Consider the following 15,579-nt stretch of genomic DNA (forward strand, 5'->3'; position numbering starts at 1 on the left):
CGCGCTGGTGTAGATTCTTGCCGCCTTGTCAGTGCGTGAAAGGGCGACCACTCCCACCAAAGCAAGACAAGCTGCAAGCATAGACGAGTACAATGCCTGACAAGGGCGTCAACAGGCATCGCAAGAGACGTTGCAACGCTACCCTTCGTTTGTTCTTGGAGTTGCGATCATTGAGAAACTGACTTCTGGAGGCAACAGCTCCGTAGTTGCCATCCGTCACGTTGACCTCGAACACCTCCGACCCGTTCTAGTCAAGATAACGTCAGTAAAGGCCAATCGCATGGCTCAAACGCATTGCAGCAAGCTCATGATGTGGATGGATATTCGAGTATTTGGCTTCCGACAACCTTGGGCAGTGAAGAGCAAGAGCAGAGGCAGCAGAGGAGGAGACTATCAATAAGGAGGACGAAGAAGCCGGGACGAAGAATACAATCACGATGCTGGTGGTGACGATGATGAGGTGGTGGTGGTGGATGTCAATCAGGCTCGCACGAGCATTGAAGCGCGACAAGAGCGCATTTTGATCCTCACCATGATCGACGAGGGTTCTATTTCGGGAGCAGCCCCAGAGACCCATATATAGCTTGGCCTAGGACCGGGTGATATCTCACCCCGTAGCAATCCTTGTAGAGCCGAATAATAACTAAAACATGGAGTACGGGGAATACAAAAAAAAACAATCAAAATTTGACAAGGTGCTCAACAACACCCTACTACCTACCCCTCTCACCCGTATTATTGGCTGGGTTGAAATAAACTTTCGAGGACTTGCCTGATTGTTTTAGATGCATGCGGATGACATCGATCGTCTCTTAGCAGGTGGTCCAAGATCCAGAGGAAACAAACATTTGAAAAGACGGATGTTCATATCAAAATGAAATTACACTTTTCTAAGAGGTGATCAGGGGTGTCGCACGGAGAGAAGGCTTTGTAGTTTTCAAACTTGCGCATGGAATAGCGTGGTGCAATGAGTGTGTTGATAAACTTGTTGGTCAATTGGTGATTGAGTTTTGGGTGTTGTTTCTTCCATTGATAGGTTGTGTCGACTGCGTGAAGAAAGTGTTTCCACTGGGTTCTGGAGAGTTGCTGGTTGTTGATTCGGTGAAGAGCTCTTTAATTTACAGTGTGGTGCTAGAAAACATCTTCCCACCATAGAGATTCCGGCGCAAAGCTGTTCAGGTGATGAAGCAGAGTGAACATAACGCTCATGGACGATAGGACGGGCATAACACTGAATTCTCCAAAAACCCACTTTGCGACACGAATATCACAGAAATGGAAGAGAAACAAATAGAGCAAACCTGTGCCATCAGGATCATCTGAAGAATCAATGCACCCACTTCGAGACACTCTGCAGCGATGGATGCTACTGACAACAGCCTGAAGAAGAAGAAGATTCAATGCGAACTCGTTGACCATCTTGTCCAAACCATTTCTGGGGATCTTTGCCAACGCTATACTCCAACGCTGTTTTGAAACACCTGATATTGAGTCAATTTGTTTCAAAGTACTAAACGACTCATGAATGAACTTACATTCTGATTGCAGTCACAACTGCAATTAAAGTAGCTAAAGTAGCAACTGCTGACGAGGCTGTCATGGCCTTGGATCGGAGGCGTCAGCGAAGACAACGAGCGAACAGGCAACATACCACTACGTATGCGAACAAGAACCGGAAATAGTGCAACTGATTGTAGGGCCTTACTACCCTGTCACCAATTGAGAGACTTATCCTGCATGTTACACGAAGAGACTACCTGACAAATGCTCTACAGAATCCGCAGATTGAAATAAGTGCAAGACAAATCCGAAAGAAGGTGAACAAAGGAGAACTGTCCGTCCTCATTCTGAGAGTCGGTCAGCGGAGAGGTGTCTGCAGAAGGCAGGACTACTTGGCAGCAGCGGCAGCACAGCAAGCAGACCCAACGAGTAATCCAACCAGGCCAGCCTTGGCGGCTGCCTCACGTCCATGCCTTGAGCAGTCGATGAGAGTGATTCTGTAAGAACTTCAGTGAAGCCTCGGAGCTCAACCTAACTCACCTGCTGGCTCTACTCAGCGACTCTGCCTGAAAACAGTCGGCACATCGCGTCCTAGACTTCATGATGCTTCCTTTGCTGTTCTTGTTTGGAAGCTCAATGAACAAATCAGGCACCATTCGAAGCATACCACAACTACGTGTGATTGATCCCAGTTGAATCCAGTTCTGTAACCAGATCAAAAACAGCCTGACAATCAACGATTAAATCGCACAAAAGTATTCAAGGTAAAACATTGATCAGCGAAGAGACATACCTGCCTTCATTGAAGGCTTCCGGACAGTGCTGGGGATCCTTGAGAAATCCAGAAAAGCCGACCTTATTTGTCTTGTTGGGAACCGATTTGGATAGGTGGAGGCTTATTTGTCTTGTTGGGAACCGATTTGGATAGGTGAAGAATAGACCAAGGAGGTACTCGTGTGCTTGCTATGAAGTTTGTAATCTGGGTCTTGCATTCGAGTTCAGCTCTATATCAAAAAAAAGATAAATCGATATGCCAGCATTGCTCATTTCTATGTCCTCCCAGGATTGTTGTCATGAAACAAGGCACGCTTTTCCCAATCTGTCTTTAGACTTTAATTCATTCCTTCCTTCATTCCTTCCAATTGTTTTCTTCCTTCTGTCTACTCTCTTCTGCTCTCCACTGTGAAAACACAACACCATATCAAATTCCCTTATGATTTGTTTCCCTCCTCTCAACATTGAAGTTCATCTACAAATAATCACCTTAGTCAACCCATCACTCATCGTTCTTCCGAAAATCTCTCCTCGTATTTCCACTCTATCTCCCAATCTTATCTTCTTAACTAGTTGATCCGCCATCTCCTGCTTTTAGACCATTCATTGCAACTGTTTACTAGAACACCACCACCCCACTCTGCTACCCATACAACCCCACCCTTGCATAGCACCTACCCCTTTTAACCCCTGGTAGTAGAGTTGCGACTGCTGAAGCGGCCCCCTTCGCGTTTTAAAACTGAAATAAAACATTGTTGACTTAAGTTGAGTGAAATAACTATGAAATAATAATTGTACTATCTACAATTGAATGTTATATATAGTTTTTATCTTTAGATGTCAATAGTACAGATTCTTATTTTAAGCTGTAACTAATATAATTTAAGACAGCTAATAACGTTTCACCAATAAAAATAACTGCCAGATCGTATTGCGAATGAAACGGTCTGAAACAGACGCCTCCAGGAGCCAAAGGACGCGATGGCAATGCGCAAGGGAAGGATGGCGAAGAGTGGGGAGAGGTGAAGGAGACATGATGTCTTCCTCCTGCAACAGGAAGCATGCAAGGTCAGAAGCACTTGCCTGATTGAGTCTGCTCTACTTAGTTCGGCAACGGTTCATTCTCAACATGAGCTTGTTCAAACGTGTTCTTTTTCAGTGGATGGTACTGGCTACTTTGAGGGTGTGCAGCGGGCATATTGCCCCAGAGTTCATTAATGTGGGTGTCAACTGCACTGGCGTCAGTTCAAATTGTTTTGTGACTCCTCCCAACGATCATGTCTTCTGGGGTCAACCTGGAGATCAGATCAAGTTTTTCAGTGCTATGCGCCAGGACAACCCAAGCGACCAAGGTTCGCAGTACAGGGGCATTTTCTTCGAGATCAACTCCACCTTCTACAACAGCAAAGCAGTTAATGTCGGTTCGCAAGGGCTGAGCATCCCCGCTTTTATGCCCTTCCCCAATGATGTTACCAAAGGCTACAGGGAATTCACAGCCACGTTGGTGGACTTTGCTCCCTCCAACGACTTGAGAGTTTGCTTCCAAGCTCTGGTGGATTGCAGGCCCACCGATGAAGTGACATGTCCAGTCAGTCAAGTCGCATACAGTGGACTCAAACAGGTTCTAGGGCGGCAAACCTGTTGCATCGTGAATCCCGATGGCTCGTACAACACGAACTTTTACCCTAAGCGATGTGTGAACTTGTACGTTGCCGTTCCTCCTCAGATTGTTGCAATCTCACCGGCGGACGACAACATGTGCTCCACAAGGCGTACTATTCTTCCCCTCAAAAGCTGGGAGAAGCCTGTAAGCGTGTGCGACGTAACGGTGAACAACGGACAATTGCTGCGGTTGAACATCGATGCGGTAGACATGAATCGTGAGGACGACATAGACGTACACGCCACAGGTCTCCCCAATGGAGCCGTTCTCGGCCCGAGGATGTGCTGCGATGAAAACTTCACAGCCTGCCATGAGCTTCCGATGGGCTCCATGACGGAGACAACTGAGTGCACGAACCCATGTTTTAGCGAGGCATCGGGTTACGCCTTCAGTCCTAAGTGCGGATCTGTATGTACAATGCGATACGCACGCAATCCATGCAGATTCGTGCGAAGACAGCTGTTGTTCCAGCCGGGCTCTAATGAATCTAAGGTAGCACAGGTTGTGTCAATCCAAGCCTACGCGCAGGATGATTCATCAAGACTTGACACAAACATCAATGGTCTCTGCTGCCATGCGTCTAATCTTAAAGGAAACGCTACCGAATTCAGTGTGACTGCCCAGTACAACAATCCGGCATTGATCGAACCTCTTCCTCCGACAAGGTTGCCAGATGCTTATGTCAACTGTCCCATTCCCGTGTTCGGAGTACATGCTTTTTCGGTCCTTACCAAGAACTTCTCAGATTTGCAAATTGTACCGGAGGGCTGTGTTTTCAACAGTTACACTCTTGCTGAAGGTTGCCCCGATCAATCCTTGTGCACGGTATGCCTTCCCGCCATCACATGTACCAATGCTCAGTGCAAGTTTCCGGTGGGAATCGACATCGGATCGAATTTACCATACATCTGGAATTCATATGAACTTAGTTCACATTCTTCAGTTTACGATGCGATAACGTCATACTACATAATCAAAGCATACTACAACAAGCCCTCAAATTCTCTGCTGAACTTGGCGGTGTATTCAAACATTGTACCAGCAAACGGTACAGTGTTGGTGGTTGAAGGCGTCCAGCCGTCAAGTCCATCGATGTCGAAAGTTTCCTGTCTTCTAGATGATAAGATTGGACTGTCGACTCAATGGGTGAATAATGCCCTAAGAATTGTGCTAAACCTTGAAAAATCCACGGGGCTGACTCCGCTAAAGGGAATCAAGTAAGTCTCATTTGGAGGTTTCAGTTCATCTAAGACCTTGTGCAGTGTGACCTGCCACTTTGAAGAATCCTTCTCTTTGCCCTCTCCAAATGTCTCATACGATTCTTCGCTGGTACTTTTCACTCGAGAACTTCTCCTGTGGTTCATAAGATTTGCAGGTGGGCGGATTGAAGTTCAGTAAGATTCCCGTGCCTTTAACGCAGTGCTCTATGAACTGCGATGTACATGCTTTGGGGGATGGATCTAGAGGGGTTGGGGTGTATAGAGCGATCAGGTGCGTATTCAACCGACTCTGTCTGTGGCCCTTACGATGTAGCAGGTGGACGCCAAAGAAAGGCCAGGAAGGGAAGGACTATAGCCTCTGCTTCCGAGCAGTGGACACAAAGAACATTTCTGCCGTCGCATCTTTCAAATGCTTCAACATTCGGGTGAGATCATTCAATGGTCCTAGACACTGTTTTTGACTGAGAGTCAGGTTGTCAAATGTAAGTACTGCGCTCTCCCGGGCGACAGTTACACATCACTGGCCAAGTTATTCTTCACAGGTATTCCACTTGATGTGGGTCAAGGCGGATGCTGACATCTCGCAGACTGGTTCCAGATCTGGTCGTCCAATCCGAACCTCGGAGGGAATCCTGATGCCATTGCACCAGGCAGACGCGCTGGGATCTTGTGCACAGACTGATTCTCGTAGCAGGGAGCGTGGTGAACCTGGGAGGTCTGTACGCGCCTCCAAAGTCAATCCCAATTAGCCAGGTATGACAATAGATGGGGACGAAAGAAAATCTGACAGACTTCCAGCTTGCGTTTCAGATGGCGACAACAGAAAAGTCGCTGAGGAACGCCAACCCTGACATCCCCGTCGAGGCCACTGAGGTGAATGCGAACCAGGTAGTTCGATGATGGCAGCTCCTCCTCCTCTCCTCATATCGATGTCGCAGGAGGTCTGCATTCTCCCTGGAGTCTGCGATAGTTTCGTAGCACCAGATGGCTCGAGCACTTGAGGGTTGCTGACTTCGATTGACTCATCTTAACATGTCTAGCTAGTAGCTGCCGTTAACTCATAGAGAGAGATTGTACCACTACAACCAGCATGAATGCAGGAGCACATGTGCGAAGTTCGGGGTGAGAAAAAGCTTCGTCTAATGCGAAACAACAACTTCTGCTTCCCTTGCATTTCGCTCCCGTCAGTTGCCGTCTTCCAACTCTTGAACAGCCTGACAGCCAAATTAGACGCGCTAAGGAACCGAGACCGGGTTAACCTGCAGGAAGGCGTCTGCAAAGGCATTGGAAACCATCGCGATCGTTAGCTCGATGCCAACCCTGCATGAACGTGAGCTGCTAGCATCGGCGAGGAAGAGACAGACATGTAGCAGTAGTAGGAGAAGCCCCTGGAGAAGCCCGGTCCTCCATACATCCTTCTAAACCATCCACGTTTCTGCTGAGCCCCCTCCTGTCAGAGGACGTCAGCGACCAGATGATCTCTCGGTCAACCGACCCTTGATAATCTTGACATGGCGACCTCCGCGTCTCTCCGACCTTGCGGTACAGCATCAGCTTGCACGCAAGTCACTTCCGACTTGTCACCGCATAACTTCTGCAGTGTTGCTTTTCTCTCCAGCGGAAATAGTCCAACCATCCAAAGAAACCCCGCCGGAAGGTTGAAATAGCCGAATCGCACTGGTATTGACAAAGTGCTGAGAAGCAGCTGGGTGTTGAGCCCTGTTACAGAATGGACGTCACGCCGGGCCCTCATAGTCGAACGTGAAATCGCATCAAAATAGATCAAAACATAGTCGATCGCATCAAAACATATCAAATCACATGAAATGACATGCAATCAAGACATGTTGGCCATTGGTTCTCCACTGACCTTCGTAAGCCGTGTCTTCTTTCAGTGCTGTTACAAGCCCTTGGTAAACGCCACAGTTCGTATAACCAGCACATCTAAGAAAACTTCACGTGCTGTCAGCAAGAACTCTAAGGCTACCCGGCCATCATTCGGTGAGAGACAACGTCGAGCGGATGGGTGAGGGAGGCAAAGAGCATGATGGAAGAAACCGACTTGGCTAAAATCCCTATGACGTTGTTGCCTGGAAAGGCAAGGAGTATCTGAAGCACACGTGAGAGACTTGCCACTCTGGTTGTGAACACAGAGAGAGAGTGAGAAGCACGGGGCAAAGCACACTAGTGTCCTGGAGCACACAAGCAACCAAAGTCATCGACGGCTTACCTCCATCATGCTGATAGATCCTGCACGCCATAATGCTTGATGGAGGACCCTAGCGTGCAGGCCATTCCAGAGCGCACCATTCCCCTCGTCATGCCGGATTCTTCTCCATGAGATCGGGGGAAGCGGCCTCTGCTCTTGCACGACCTCGTTTCCTTCATCATCCAACTCCTGGATCCGGGGGGTCGGCGCTGATTGAACTGTGCGGTACTGGATCCTTGTCTTGAGGACAAGGAGAGGCTGAGAGAGGCTGTAGAGCGAGCCGAGGGTCACGTACTTGGAGATGAACTCGAACAAGAGCTCGACGGAAGCAGCAGCCACCAGCTCCACGGGCGAGAGCTCCTCCTCGTACCCCACGTCGAAACTTGGCTCTGGGGAGTATTGGGGGGTGATCCCCGTGTTCTGGAACGCCGACATCAACTTCGCTCCGTCCTACAAAACAATCAGGCAAATCATAGATGAAAAAAGCTTCAAATCTTGGTGCTGAAGCTATTCTCAACCTCACTGATTGTTTCGCTTTGTTTGCGCCACGGTGAAGTGAAGGGTGACACGGTTCCTTGCCTAAGATCACCTACCCGACATCGCTCTACCTATTCCTGATCTTGATCTCTCTTCTGCTCATCCCTCATATAATTATCCTACTTCCCTTGCACCTGCTGCTACCCCCGCTCCCCAATGCCCCCCCCCCCCATCTTACTGGCTTGCGTTCCTGTCCCCTCCCCATCGCATAGCACAAGGAACTATTCCTCCTGCATTCTGCTCTATCTCTCCCTCTAACCATCTCAGCAGTTCTGTCTCCCCCGTCTCTCTCTGCCCTCTGCCCCACCGCCTCCTCCTCCTCCCACCCTCCCACCCTCAGGTCGTGCATACCTCGCTCATGTTACGTCGCTACCACCTTACCCCACCCCCTCCAATCCCATTAGTTCTACCCCTTCTCAATCGAAACCCTCATGCAGCACATTCACTCTGAGGTGAGCTCCGAGCCGTTCTGCTCGCAATGGTACTGGTAGATTCTCCTGCGTGCGATCCATGGCGACCGCCTCCCTCATACCCTGCCAACATGCACGTCAGACGAGGAGGAGGAGGAGGAGGAGGAGGAGGAGGAGGAGGAGGAGGAGGAGGAGGGGAAGGCGCTCATCTTAGCAGGTGCTGACAGGCTGATTGAGGCATTATGTCTCAAGAAACGGAGGCAGCGGGAGAGGCGGGTGCGAGCTTGTCCGCACAAGAATGGAAGAAGCGAGTGGACAATGCGTCAGACAGCGGCGTCTTTGATGCGCATGCTTGTCGATTGAGCAAGTTCCCCGAGGAAATCTTGAACTTCAAGAATCTCAAGAAGATATTCTTGCAGAACAACTACATCGAAACGCTGCCGTCTGAGATTGGAAACTTTCCGAATCTCGCCATCTTGTACCTGCAAGAAAACAAGTTGCATGATGTTCCTCCTGACCTAGGAAAACTCTCCTGCCTCTCTATCCTCGCGCTGCATGGAAATCAGATTCGGTACATCCCGAGGGACCTGGGACACTGCCAGAGCTTGCAGGTCCTGTCGCTGTCCAACAACCGATTGACGCAGATTCCACTTGAGATCGGAAGATGCAACAAGCTGAAGAGCCTCGACCTTAAAGACAACCCGGACATCGCGGTCCCTCCTGCCTACGTCATCGTGCAGGGGCCAGCAAAGGTGTCGGAGTACATGCAGCGATACGGGATGGCGTTGACAAGCTGCAGTCTGAACCTGGTCAAGTTCAAGCTGCGAGGGTTTCCGAGTGAGATCACATGGACGGGTTCCTTCCTGACGGAGCTCGACCTCTCCAACAACAGCGAGATATCCGAGCTTCCCTACTCCATCTCCTCCCTCTCGCAGCTCCGCAAGCTCTGGATTGACAAGAGCAACCTGGAAGGAAGGTTGACGCAGGGGCTGGGGTACCTGACGAGCCTGACAGACCTGTCGCTGAAGAGCAATCAGATCACTTCGATCCCCATCGGGTTGGGACGAGCCACACAGCTCAAGAGCATCTCGCTGGAGAAGAACCTCAGCATGTCGCTGCCGCCCAAGGAAATCTATTCCCGAGGCGCGAGCGCTGTCCTGCAGTTCTTGCATGCCCTTGTGATCGGAGAGGCGTTGGGGCAGGTCAACCTGTCCGGGCTGAGCCTGACGGCCGTTGACTTCTTCCACGTGGCTGTTTGCAGCCATCAGCTCCATGTGCTCCAGACCCTCCCGGACGCCGGGGGGCCCTGGAGCCACTTGACCTCCCTGGACTTGAGCAGCAACAAGATTGTCTCGCTGGGCAGCATGCTGGAGCTGATGACAAACCTGCAGCAGCTCATCTCCAGCAAGAACAGACTGAGCGAAGTTCCTGAAACCATCACCCGGCTGCGAGGTCTGCGCGATCTCAAGCTCGATGACAACGCCTTCTCCTCGTTCCCCATCGTCGTGTGCTTGGGGGACGAGGGAGTGATGGTGGAGAAGCGGTCCGAGTTTGGTGCGACCAACAACGAAGACTTCAAGATCGATGAGGGGATGGAGTGGAAGGCAGGCCAACCCTGTCAGTCCCTTGAGCTGTTGAACCTGAGCAACAACAGACTGTCGACTCTCAACAAGGTAGTCGTAGCTGTGTCGCAGCTCAAAGTCTTGCAGCTGGCGAACAACCTGCTGGAGAAGCTTCCTCCTCTCTTCTTCAACCTGCAGCTACTGGAGGAGCTGAACCTGAGCAGGAATAGGTTCGAATCGATCCCTCGGGACGTCTTTCAGTGCTCCTCACTGCGGCGCCTGCTACTGTCCAGCAACAAGATCTCTGAGATCTCAGACTCGATCGAGAACCTCAAGGAGCTGCGCGACATCGACGTGTCCAACAACCTGATAGAGGACATCCCTCTGCAGCTGGGGGCTCTGATGAAGCTTACCCGCGCGAACTTTGACGGAAACATGCTGAAAGGTGTGCCTGTCAACTTGACGTCTGCAGGCGAGGGGGTGCTGCTCAACTTTTGGAAGGCCATGTACGACAGCAAAAAGTCCAACAAGTTCGTGGCGTCCAACCTGGGAATGCAGGACCTGCCCAACCAGCTAGTCTCGCTGACGTGGCTTGACTCGCTCGACCTCTCGAAGAACGAGCTGCTGGACCTCAAGACTAGCGTCTGCTCTTTGACGTCTCTCCGCAACCTCGACATCTCACACAACAAGATCGTGAACCTTCCCGATGAAATCGGAAACTTGACTAACCTGCGGCTCCTCAACATCTCCAACAACAGGATCCGACGGCTGCCGATGGCGCTGGGGCTGTGCAAGGGCATCCGCGAGCTCGTTCTGGACGCGAGCATGATAGTCATCCCGTCTCAGCACATCTTGTCTCTGGGGGTGCAGAAGACGCTCATCTTCCTAAGGAGGATGCTCGAGGCAGGCGAGGTGGGAAGGCTGGGGCTGAAGGGGATGCAGCTGGGGGAGATACCAAAGGACGCGTGGAAGACGATAGGGCTGCAAGAGCTGCTTATCGACAAGAACGACATAGTCGAGATCGACTCGGAGGTCCTGCAGATGGACGACCTGATGGTCCTGTCAGCGAACATGAATCGCCTCGAGCACTTGAACTTCCTCCTTGGGGAGGCCGGGAAGCCCCCGTGGGACCGGGCGAGGCTGCAGCTGCTCACTAGGATGGAGCTGCGAGGGAACCTGCTGAAAGAGATCCCAACGGAGATCTCGAAGCTCAGGGCCCTGAGGGTCCTGAGACTGGACAACAACAACTTGCAGCAGCTGCCCAACGGCGTCTGCTACTTGACGGAGCTCGAGGTGTTGTCAGTGTCTAAGAATGCTCTCACCAGGCTCCCCGAGCACCTGAGCCTCTTGGCTGAGCTCTCGGTGCTCGACGTGTCCGTCAACAACATCAGCAGCCTTCCGTTCGCACTGGGGAGGCTGCTGGACCTCGCCAAGTTCAACATAGACTCAAACCCCATCCGAGAGCCTCCGGTCGAGATCCTCCGCAAAGGCCCCGGCCCGATCCTCAACTACCTGGAGAGCTGCCATGCCGCCATCTCATCCAACTCACTGGACGTGTCTGGTCTGAGCTTGTACGAGATCCCGACTGAGGTCTGCAGGCTCTTGACCCTCACGCGTCTGGACCTGTCAAACAACAGGATCGGCGTGATGCGGCAGCAACTTGTCAACCTGAGCGGCCTTGAAGATCTCAACCTGTCGGAGAACATCCTAAAAGAGTTCCCGCTGGTGGTCTGCTCCTTGACTCAGCTCTCCAAGCTCAACCTCTCCTACAACAAGTTCACCGACATGCCCATCACCATCGGTCGCCTCACCAACCTCAGGCACCTGGGCATAGAGGGGCTTAAGCTCACGAGACCTGCGAGTGAAGTGCGGGAGCTGTCAGCGTCGGGCCTCATCCAGTACATGAAAGAGCTGCTGCTGGTCTGCTTGCAGCGAGAAGACAAGCTTGACTTGTCCAGCTACTCCTTCAAGAAGTTCCCACTCGAGCTGGAGGATCTTGGCACCCAGCTGAAGTCTCTGACTCTAGATCACAACAACATCCCGTCGATACCCGAGTCCTTCTCATCGCTCAGAAAGCTTGCCTTGCTCTCCGTCAAGCAGAACCGACTGCAGGCTCTCCCGCACTCCCTGAAATACTTCGGGAGCCTGAAAGAGTTGGATGTGTCTCAAAACAACATCGTGAACCTGCCCAACATCGTGTTGAGGTCCATTCAGAAGTTCAATGCTGATCACAACTCCATCGCTGAGATACCTCCTCGCTTGTGCAAGTGGACGACATTGAAGTCGCTATCCATGAACAACAACGAAGTCAAGTCGCTTCCCTCCAAATTCGGGCAGCTTGTCCACCTTGTATCGCTCAGCTTCGCCTCCAACAGGCTCGTCGTCCTGCCCAAGTCCTTCGCCTTCCTCTCTCGTCTCAAGTCGCTCAACCTCGACAGCAACCTGCTCACCTTCCTTCCCCTGGAAATCGCCAGGCTAACGGCCATCACCTCCATCAGATTGACAGACAATCAAGTTGCTGTCCTGCCGCCTCAAATCAGTCTCTGCACCAGGATCGTGTCACTGGAGGTATCTCCCCAGCATCTCATAGTCCCTCCTCCAGAGTCTTTGGTCGACGGCGTCAAGAGCATGTTCTCTTACCTCGCTTCTCTCCATTCTGCGAGCTTCTCTGACTCCCTTCTGCTCAGCAACTGGGACCTGAGGTCGTTTCCTCTCGATGGGAACTTCTTGATAAATCTCACCTCCCTAAACCTTTCAAAGAACAAGTTCACGTCAATCCCTGACTGCATAGAGTCGTACAACAATGTTGCGTTCTTGAATCTCGATGGTAACGCCTTGGAGACTTTGCCCGAACAAATCAAAAACCTGAGTGAATGTCTCGTCGATCTGTCAATCTGCAACAATCGCCTTATCCGCCTCCCTAAAGGTTTGATTTCTTGTTTGACTTGTTTGCGGTTCAAAGCTTGACGAATGATCTTGAAGGTCTTTTTCAACTCACCAAGCTTGTGCGCCTCTCGCTACATCACAACCAACTTCCGCTGATACCAGACTTGGTGTCTACTTTGAACAGAATGAAACTGCTGAATCTGAATCAGAACCAAGTCAAAGTGATACCAGATGCATTCGCAACACTTTCGAACCTCCAGGAGTTGCTTCTTGAAGACAATCCAGTCACAGTCTGCAACGCTGAATCATTTCTCGGGTGCAGGTAGGACTACGTCGTTTCACTTCAGATTCGCTTGCTCTGACTTGCATGACGCAGGTCACTTCGAAACTTGCGAGTCTATCTCAACTATCTGGATTATTACACGTCTTGGAAGAAGGATTTGTTCGCTTGGAAGCCAATCTCTGGGCATGGAGTCAAGTATCCTCCATGTGAAGTGTTGTGCAGCGGCCCGGATGCTGTATGGAAGTATCTTCGACTGACGCTGCAGAGCAAGACCTCCTTGTCGCTGGACTTATCTAGGAAGCGATTTTGGATCATGGAGGTCCAAGACAGCAGCCGCAGGTTCTACTCCCTGCCCCTTGAGGTCTGCAAGCTCACGCACCTGACCTACCTCAACCTCTCGGGCAACTTTCTCGTCAAACTCCCCGGGGAGATCGGCAGGCTGACGAAGCTGGAGGAGCTGGACTTGGAGCAGAACCGGCTCAAGACTCTGCCGATGGAGCTCTCCTACTGCCGGGCCCTCAAGCGCATCATGCTGATCAGAAACCTCGACCTCTACTCGCCCTCACGCGAGATCGTCAATCAGGGCAGCAACGCCATCCTCGGCTTCTTCCTCTGCTTGTACACGGCTCAGCGGAGAGACGTGGTGAGGTTCGAAGGAGGAGCCTACCGGCGCTTCCCGCGAGAGTTTCTCGACCTCACCAACGTCACCGAGTGCTACCTGAGGAACAACAGGATCGAGTTCGTCCCCCCCGAGATCACACGTTTGTCAAACCTCTTGACCCTGCGGTTGGATAACAACTCCCTCGCCCTCCTGCCCGACGAGCTGTGCGACATGACCACTCTCAAGGTTCTCAGCTGCTCCAAGAACCTGCTGGTCGCCCTCCCCGACCGGATCTACCGCCTCTCGGGCTTGAGAGAGTTCTCCGTCAACGGCAACTTCCTCTGCGACGTCCCTCCCGAAGTTCACAAGTACGGGTGCCTGCTTGCAATGGACTTCGTGCAGGAGGTGAAGAAGGGCAGGCTGACGGCGCACGTGGACCTGAGCAACTTTGACCTGCTGACCTTCCCCGTTGATGTGATGCGGCTGGACAGACCCGAAGGGTGGACGAGGTTTGGGATCGACAACTACCTGAGGATCTTGAAGAGCGAGACCAATGCGAAGATGAAGCGACAGGCTGCGGAGGACAGGAAGCGGCAGGAGATCGAGCAGAGGAGGACGCTGGGGCTCGACCTTGACTTTGAGGGCGAGTTTGACGAGCGCGACAGCTCCTGGAATGCGCTGGAGGAGTTCTGCGAGGACGCGATCATCGACGTTGGGACGGGTCAAAGTTTCAGGCGGGCAGACAGGCTGAGGTCGCTGGAGGAGGTCTACGAGTCGTTCAAGGAGTGGTACGCCTTCGCCATCGGGTATCAGTCGGTGGAGGAGATGAAGGAGAACAGGAGGCGGGACGAGGACGCGAGGCGGGTCCCCTCGGAGATCGACCTCTACGACCAGCTGGTGCTGCGCTACGGGCCCCCTGAGGTGGAGCATCCTTGCAAGTCTTGCATCGCGCTAGGGACCAAGTGTCATGAGTTGGGGACGAGCCGGGGGCAGAAACGGAGACACAAGGGAGGGAGAAAGGCGTCGAGGTCGGGATGGTACAACATCAAGGTGAGGAGGAAGCATGGGCCCGAGGCCGAGTGGAGCGACGACAATCCCAACGAGTCCTACAGCGAGGGGTCGGAGGAGGAGATTGAGGCCGGCAGCGGGAGCGAGGCAGAGCAGTTCGACTGGACTGAGGACGTGGTTTACTATCCGGCGGAGGAAGGGGAGGTGGAGGAGAGCGACAGCGACAGCGACGATGGAGGGGAGACCTTGACGGAGGTGTTGAGCGGAGGAGCGCACAAGTACGTGGAGAGCCTCGATCTCTCCTACAACCTCATCTCCTCAATCGCTCCCCAAGTCTCTGCTCTTAGGAACCTCCTCAGCCTCCGCCTGTCCTACAACACCCTGACCCTGCTGCCCCCCGAGCTGGGCAAGCTGAGAAGCCTCACCAACCTGGACATCGTGGGCAACCGGATCTCCTACTTTCCGAATCACTTCAGCGCCTTGACTAGCCTCAGGGTTCTGAAGATCAGCAGGAACGAGTTCAAGCTGATACCCGACTGTGTGCGGAACTTCACCAGCCTGAGGGTACTGTCGGCCAGCAGGAACAAGCTCGTCACGCTCTCGAGCGTGCTGGAGGGCTGCATCCTCCTGGAGCAGCTCTGGCTGCAAGAGAATCTCCTCACATCGCTCCACCCCATGATCGGCAACCTCGAGCGCCTCAACTCCCTCAACTTCGGCAGGAACGCCATCACCTCCATCCCCCCCCAGCTGGGCTCCTGCGTCGCCCTGACGGCGCTGGGGATCTACGGCAACGGCCTGTCGCGTCTGCCTCCCTCCCTGAAGAAGCTCCGGTACCTGCAGCGGCTGATGATCAACCACAACGAGCTGCTTGAGATCCCCGAGACGATCGTCTTCATACGAAACCTCACCTACCTCAACATCTCCAA

General features: G+C 52.3%; 4 protein-coding genes across 4 annotated transcripts; 2 read left to right on the forward strand and 2 right to left on the reverse strand.

Moving 5' to 3' along the window:
* Positions 1 to 1,099: 1,099 nt before the first annotated feature.
* On the reverse strand, positions 1,100 to 2,489 carry GUITHDRAFT_155453 (hypothetical protein). The gene is made up of 10 exons (XM_005822491.1): positions 2,298 to 2,489; positions 2,168 to 2,226; positions 2,041 to 2,120; positions 1,893 to 1,997; positions 1,758 to 1,847; positions 1,652 to 1,709; positions 1,536 to 1,603; positions 1,431 to 1,481; positions 1,302 to 1,380; positions 1,100 to 1,251 (listed from the first exon to the last, which is right to left on the reverse strand). Exons 3-10 carry the CDS (start codon positions 2,100 to 2,102, stop codon positions 1,132 to 1,134), a joined length of 633 nt encoding a protein of 210 aa, XP_005822548.1. The 5' UTR covers positions 2,103 to 2,120; positions 2,168 to 2,226; positions 2,298 to 2,489; the 3' UTR covers positions 1,100 to 1,131.
* Positions 2,490 to 5,131: 2,642 nt separating this feature from the next.
* On the forward strand, positions 5,132 to 5,940 carry GUITHDRAFT_155456 (hypothetical protein). Its single transcript, XM_005822492.1, has 5 exons — positions 5,132 to 5,154; positions 5,200 to 5,266; positions 5,313 to 5,582; positions 5,630 to 5,699; positions 5,745 to 5,940. The coding sequence occupies exons 3-5, from the start codon at positions 5,364 to 5,366 to the stop codon at positions 5,837 to 5,839; spliced, it is 384 nt and encodes a 127-aa protein (XP_005822549.1). The 5' UTR covers positions 5,132 to 5,154; positions 5,200 to 5,266; positions 5,313 to 5,363; the 3' UTR covers positions 5,840 to 5,940.
* Positions 5,941 to 6,281: 341 nt separating this feature from the next.
* On the reverse strand, positions 6,282 to 7,816 carry GUITHDRAFT_155457 (hypothetical protein). Its single transcript, XM_005822493.1, has 8 exons — positions 7,388 to 7,816; positions 7,145 to 7,266; positions 7,028 to 7,101; positions 6,742 to 6,876; positions 6,653 to 6,693; positions 6,522 to 6,607; positions 6,417 to 6,477; positions 6,282 to 6,371 (listed from the first exon to the last, which is right to left on the reverse strand). Exons 1-8 carry the CDS (start codon positions 7,799 to 7,801, stop codon positions 6,342 to 6,344), a joined length of 963 nt encoding a protein of 320 aa, XP_005822550.1. The 5' UTR covers positions 7,802 to 7,816; the 3' UTR covers positions 6,282 to 6,341.
* Positions 7,817 to 8,555: 739 nt separating this feature from the next.
* GUITHDRAFT_79708 (hypothetical protein) lies at positions 8,556 to 15,484 on the forward strand (the record flags this gene model as incomplete). The annotated part of the gene is made up of 3 exons (XM_005822494.1): positions 8,556 to 9,026; positions 12,123 to 12,414; positions 14,922 to 15,484. Coding segments are annotated over 3 exons (1,326 nt in total), but the record flags the coding sequence as incomplete, so codon positions are not given.
* Between the last annotated feature and the right edge of the window lie 95 nt (positions 15,485 to 15,579).

This window comes from Guillardia theta, assembly GCF_000315625.1.
Source record: "Guillardia theta CCMP2712 unplaced genomic scaffold GUITHscaffold_124, whole genome shotgun sequence".
NCBI classification, from domain to species: Eukaryota; class Cryptophyceae; order Pyrenomonadales; family Geminigeraceae; genus Guillardia; species Guillardia theta.